The sequence below is a fragment of the Nuphar pumila genome, chromosome 17 (genome assembly GCF_984573655.1).
Source record: "Nuphar pumila chromosome 17, dmNupPumi1.hap1.1, whole genome shotgun sequence".
Classification (NCBI taxonomy): domain Eukaryota; kingdom Viridiplantae; phylum Streptophyta; class Magnoliopsida; order Nymphaeales; family Nymphaeaceae; genus Nuphar; species Nuphar pumila.
In genome coordinates, this window is record NC_143265.1 from 72,121,229 (window position 1) to 72,127,313 (window position 6,085).

Consider the following 6,085-nt stretch of genomic DNA (forward strand, 5'->3'; position numbering starts at 1 on the left):
TTCTTATGGTGGGTCTGATTGGACCTGAGTCCGAATCCAATACCAGCATCACAAATCAGGTTTGGTTCTTATTCTGCCTGGTTCAAACCAAACCCAATCTGTTGACACCCTTAACAGTGAGACATAAGGTTTAATGCAAATGAACTTGATGAAACTTTTGTATTATATCAAAAAGTTAAGAGCCGTTATTGTTCCCTTTGTATGCAGCATCCTTTTTTTTTTTTTTTTGAAAGGCAAGCTGGGGTTAGGGAGACCGTGTATTATATGCAACGGGCATGCAGACAGCCACCCATCTTGGCTTTCTGGAAATGGGTGGGTTGTCCATCTCAAGAAATGTTAAGATGGATGATCATCAGTAGGGGAGCATGCAGCTCAACTGCATAAAAAATGACCTCTTCATAATTTTTTCTTTATAATTATTTGAGTTCATTGATAATAAAAGGAAAGTAGCTGCTCCAAGATTAATCCGAGAGAAAGGGGCTTAAAAAATGGGTTTAGGATCATCTGACAATCCTGACCGTTGAAAGTAGCATAAAAAAAATTTGTGCCCCGTGGTGACCTTTAAAATAAAGGCTTTGCAATGGAGAAACATCTCTCCAGCCCTAAATCTCTACATCCTTACCTTGTTTTATGCAAACCGTAAGACCTTTTTCCTCTGTTTTTTTTTCATTTTATTTATTTATATTTTTTGAATTACACGATACATGGGTGGAATATATATATATATATATATATATATATATAAAAAAGGCCGCCACGTGGCACGATCCTGATGCCATTGTCAGATGAGAACAAGTCTCATTTGACAAATGACCTGCTTGAAGGTGACTCTCCCAAAGCTCTCTTTTCCTCGCGGGAGAAAAGTCGAAAAGAATAACCATACGACCGACGTATATGTGTGTGATCTTGGTTGTATTCATAGTTAACGTCGCCATACAAACAGAAGACTGTTTCTGTGACAGCCCTGTAGAGGCGGTGCGTGTTTTTTAGTTCAAAACCTGAGGTTTGGATTGACGACCGAGCCATTTGCGGGTTAAGGGATATTCATGACTCCCTTCACAGGAGAACAAAGAAGAAAAGGAGATAAAGACCCCCACAAATAGAAACCGTCCCTCTGTCCGGCCTCCCCTTCTCTCTCTACCTTTCATTGCCTAAAATACAGGAGAGAGAGGGAGAGAGAGACAGAGAGAGAGAGAGCTTAACAATGGTAGGTGTTTATTGAGCCCAAGTGGGTGTGGGATGTAATGTTTGGTTTGATGGTAGTGGTTGGTGATTGGCTTTTGATTCTAAGTGGGTTTTGGGTATATTGTTTGGTTTGATGTTGGTGGTGGGTGATTTTTCTTCCTTTCTGTGGATTGGGGAGAAGATTTTTGTTTGTTGGTGCCGTTTCTGTGATGATGGTTGTGGGTGTTTTAGTTGATTGAATCGTCTTCTTACCTTTCGTGAGTGTGAAAATCGCATAAAAAAAGTTTTTTCCCCATACAGAGAGTCTAGATCAGAAGGGTCGTTAGGAGGAGAAGGATAGATAGCGGTCAGAAAACAGAAAGATGAAAGCGGGGAGCGTTAATGGGTTGAGAGTCAGGCAGCTATCCTTGACGCTCATGGCCTTCGTCTGCACCACCGTTCTCATTTACATCTGGGAGAAGACACCTGGCGTTCTTCCAGCGAGTCGCTTCGAAATGCAATCTCCTGGTTGGATTCTCTCTCTCTCTCACTCGTTTTTGTTTGATGAAGAATGGTACCATCTTTCTCATACTTACTGAATCAGAAGATGGATTCTTACATAACCTTTTCTCGTTTTGTACAGTGATCTTGTCGAGTAAAGCTCCATTTATTCACTCTAAAACCGATGTGCATGTAGATACCGTGGAGGAGGATGAAGAAGTGGATTTGAAGAGAAGTTCGGAGTCGTCTCCCTCGGACATCACGTCTGCTGTTTCAGAGGAAAGCATAAAACAGGGGCCTAACAAGAGCCGAGGAACTGCTGGAGAAGAATTGCTGACCGAGAGCAAGAAAATAAACCAAGGTGGGACTCATTCTTTTTTATCGTTTTGCTGTTTCCTTTTTGGAGTTGATTGATCGCATCTCCCTGAGGGTTGCTTGGTGATGGAACAGAGTGTAACTATGGCAAGGGGAAATGGATACCGGACAAAAGCAGGCCTCTGTACTCTGGTTTCGGTTGCAGGCAATGGTTGTCGGCAATGTGGGCGTGCCGACTAACCCAGCGGCTGGATTTCGCCTACGAATCGTTCCAGTGGCAGCCGGATAATTGCGAAATGCCGAACTTTGAAGGATCCACATTCTTGAGGAAGTTAGTCTTCTTCTCCTTCTTCAATTTCTTTAATTCAGGTTTTGTGCTTTGGTCTATTCCTTGATTTTTTTTTCGATAAATCCATATCTATGTCAGAACTCATATGTGTTTCTTGTGATGGACTTTCCTGAGATCCTTTTCTCCGTTAGGTTTGTGATGGTTTTTGTATAAGATCAAATTTTGTCCATTTCTCTGCTAATTCTAGACGTAATTGCAAAAGCAGGGGATAAGGAAAAAGGCTCTAAACAGGATACGAGTTCCTTTTTAATTTCCATTTTTGTTGGTGAGATTTGCTTTGGCTGATTATGGTTGCAATGCATGAGGTTTCAGGATGAAGGACAAGACAATTGCTATGGTGGGGGATTCACTGGGTAGGCAACAGTTCCAATCCTTGATGTGCATGGTCACCGGGGGCGAGGAGAGATCGGATGTTGAAGATGTGGGCTGGGAGTATGGGCTGGTCGTGCCCCGCGGTGCGAAACGTCCTGATGGTTGGGCGTATCGCTTCCTAGCCACCAACACCACCATCCTTTATTATTGGTCTGCAAGCCTTTGTGAATTGGAGCCCCTGAATGCATCTAATCGAGCAACTGATTTTGCCATGCATCTAGATCGACCTGTTACTTTCCTACGCAGCTATCTTCATCGGTTTGATGTTTTGGTTCTCAATACTGGGCACCATTGGAACAGAGGTAAGTTACGAGCTAATCGGTGGGTAATGTACGTGAATGGGAAGCCAAATGAGAACAGGGTTCTAGGAGAGATGGGAAACGCCAAGAACCTCACAATTCACAGTGTTGTTAAGTGGCTGGATTTACAACTTCCGCATCATCCACGGTTGAAGGCCTTCTTCAGGACCATCTCCCCCAGGCACTTCTTCAACGGGGACTGGAATACCGGGGGGACCTGTGACAATACAGTTCCTTTTACAGGAGGGAACAAGGTCCTGCAAGAGAGCTCTAGCGATCCGGTTGCTGAGAGTGCTGTCAGGGGAACGAGGGTGAGGTTGTTGGACGTTACTGGCTTGTCAACGCTTAGAGATGAGGGTCACATATCTAGGTACAGCATCAAAGCCACTGAAGGCGTGCAGGATTGCCTGCATTGGTGTCTTCCAGGCATTCCTGATACGTGGAATGAGATCCTTTTTGCGCAATTATAAGTTCCCAATAGATTATATAGTTATAGCAAGCATTGGAAGCTGGTGAATCAGTCAAGGATCATGACGTTATATGTTGAAGAAAGGATAAGCACCAGCACCACGGCGAAGAGCATCACTGCACTTTGGTTATCAGGCTTTTCTGAGCTTCTGGTTGCTCCTTTGTACTGATAATGCAAAATTCTGTCCCATTTTTTTCAATATCAATGAAGGGCTTACGGACTGGCAAACTTGTGACTGTTGAGGAGCCCATGAGTACCTGCTGTGACTTGATTTACCATGCCTGGTTGGAAAACAAAGTTGATGGATGAGGAAAATGTATAACTTGATGGATGATGAAGATCGACTTCAGATGATTTTTTCTTGCCAGTATGGTTTGCCTTTGCCACATCCCTTGATCATCAGCGTTGTTTCTTCTTTTGTTTCAGTTTTTTAGGTTGGCCAGTAATGTGTTTCTGTGCATAGATTCTGTATGTTTGCTCCTCTGGTTACATACGACATCTTGCGAGTATTGTAAACAAGGATTTGTCTTGATATTCTTACCCTTTTCTATGGGTGACATAATAGAACTACTTAATGTATACACTTAATGTATACATCATATCTGGCATTCTCTGGTTTGTGTTGGCTTTTGATTTTGATAGCTTGGAGAAGTGATTGTGGGTGCATCTCATGCAAATATTTTTTCATTCTGCGTTTTTGGAGTTTGATTTAAATGTCATATAGCAGTTATTGGGGCTGCATATTTTTTTATTGCATACACACGTCTTTGTTTTGCTTGAGAATGAAAAACCAGGCGTTGAGGGTGTGAATTGAAGTGAATAATAATAATAATAATAATAATAATAATTAGTATTATTATTTTTATTTTATTATTCTTATCGAGCATCTTTGCTTGTGTGTGAATTTATGCATGTTATATGGCGAATGGATGTACTGTATTGTTCATTTTACATTGAAGTGCTTTGAGGCTTTGATTGGTTGGAGGGGAACAGATGAATTAGGTTACTTAAAATATTAAGTCTAAAATTATTCCATCTGCGAGTGGTGTTTATTGATATTTGGGATGGCCTAGATGTTTATGGGGGGAGTTTTTCTTGCGCCAGTATTGTTCATATCTTTTTATGTGAATTTCTTCCCTTACAGGAGGGTTCTTTAGTCACAGCAACCTCCACTTTTTCTTCTCATTATTCTTGGTTCTTGAATAGAAGCATGCTTTTTTTTTTTAACAATTTTTTCCATTTGATAGGGCGATCACCTTTTTTCAAGTAACCGAATCAACCGAGCTTTGCCATTCTCGGGAAAGATGGCATGGTGATCACAAGACGAAAAGGATCCAGTTAGGAAGCACTGTAGCCCAGAGTCCTTTTCATTGTTTTACGTATGAAGATTTTGGTTCCTCAAAAACATGTATAACATGCATATAAACAATGCAGAAGAATGCAAGCAAGATGGTTTCTACTTTCTACTAAAGACAATTAATATGTTCACTGCGATCCTATCTGCACAGCTCAAACATGGCTAACTGTTATAAGAAATTATGGGCATTGTGAATTACATCTTGACAAGTTTTCAAATATGTAAATGTTTGAGTGTTTGATGTTTTGGTGGATAGCATCTCCCAGGAACCAGTTTGAGAGAATTTCAAGGAATGGGATGGAAAAGGTTTCTACTTCGAATTCGGCACTGGACTAAGTTGGCCTCTTATATTTTAGTAGGTTTCTCTCGGCCTTGTTGTACACCTATGGCTGGTAAAAGAGCCAAATATATGTGATACATTTTCCTGCCTTGACCTCCTCCAAGGCAACCTAAGGCACTCTCAAGTCCTTGGTTGGCTTCAAGCTACTTAAGATCTTCATCTCCACCTGCCACATTGAGCTTCAATTCTCCCACCTTTGTCTCCAATGCTACACGCTCCGCTTACTTGGACCTCTTCTTAGGTTGATTGTCAGATGGCCTTGGGTCAGTAACCTTTGAGGATGCCATGGCTCCAACCACAACCTCGCTATGATACTAGCACATGCGAGCCAAGCCAACCTAAGGGACTATTTTTCGTATTTGTTTTTCTGAGCCTATTTTATGAGTTCAAAGTTCAAACAAGCAAGCTGAGCATTTGCCCATCCTACTATGAGCAGCCCATCTCGTTTCCCAATCCCATGTGGTGTTTGCCATACTTAAGATCTACATCATAATGGAAAATGAACGGAAAAAGGAATTCCTTTCTTGATGTTCCCTTTTCAAATATCTTAGGATGTGGTGTTTTGCTTGCATATATGGGAGGAGATTGGGGCGTGCTTTCTTCTCAAAAGAGACTTCCCATATGGCATCTGTAGGGAATGTGCATGAAGATTTTCCTTATTAAGGGTGTGTTTGCCTGTCTTGGACAAGGCTTTGTGGAAACAAAATAGGAATCACCACCTCCTCTCCCCCCTCCCTTCTTTCCTTCAATTGGGACTCTCTTTCTGCCATGCGTTTGCGTTGCTGTGGTGGGCCCTGTGGAAACTATTTGATCCTTGCGAATTTCCATGGAAAGTCATTTTCACGGCATGCAAACCCACCCTAAGAGGGCATTTTGTTATACTCTTACCCCTCTTTCCTTTGAAAGGGTCACTTTGGAG

At 41.9% G+C, this 6,085-nt stretch overlaps 1 protein-coding gene across 2 annotated transcripts; it reads left to right on the top strand.

Annotated features, from left to right (window-relative positions):
* Positions 1 to 951: 951 nt before the first annotated feature.
* On the top strand, positions 952 to 4,189 carry LOC149812187 (protein trichome birefringence-like 14). Of its 2 annotated transcripts, none has more exons than XM_089993451.1 (4): positions 952 to 1,692; positions 1,862 to 2,026; positions 2,116 to 2,311; positions 2,642 to 4,189. In XM_089993451.1, the coding sequence occupies exons 1-4, from the start codon at positions 1,548 to 1,550 to the stop codon at positions 3,468 to 3,470; spliced, it is 1,335 nt and encodes a 444-aa protein (XP_089849577.1). In that variant the 5' UTR covers positions 952 to 1,547; the 3' UTR covers positions 3,471 to 4,189. The 2 variants fall into 2 exon arrangements, with proteins under 2 accessions (XP_089849577.1, XP_089849576.1); XM_089993450.1 differs by having other exon boundaries at positions 1,808 to 2,026; positions 2,642 to 4,187.
* The last annotated feature ends 1,896 nt before the right edge of the window (positions 4,190 to 6,085 follow it).

Excerpts from the sequence above, each read along its gene's own strand:
- LOC149812187 (XM_089993450.1), top strand. The coding sequence starts at position 1,548 with ATGAAAGCGGGGAGCGTTAATGGGTTGAGAGTCAGGCAGCTATCCTTG. Across the intron at positions 2,027-2,115 it reads GAGCAAGAAAATAAACCAAG|AGTGTAACTATGGCAAGGGG; the intron begins GTGGGACTCATT and ends GTGATGGAACAG. Across the intron at positions 2,312-2,641 it reads GGATCCACATTCTTGAGGAA|GATGAAGGACAAGACAATTG; the intron begins GTTAGTCTTCTT and ends ATGAGGTTTCAG.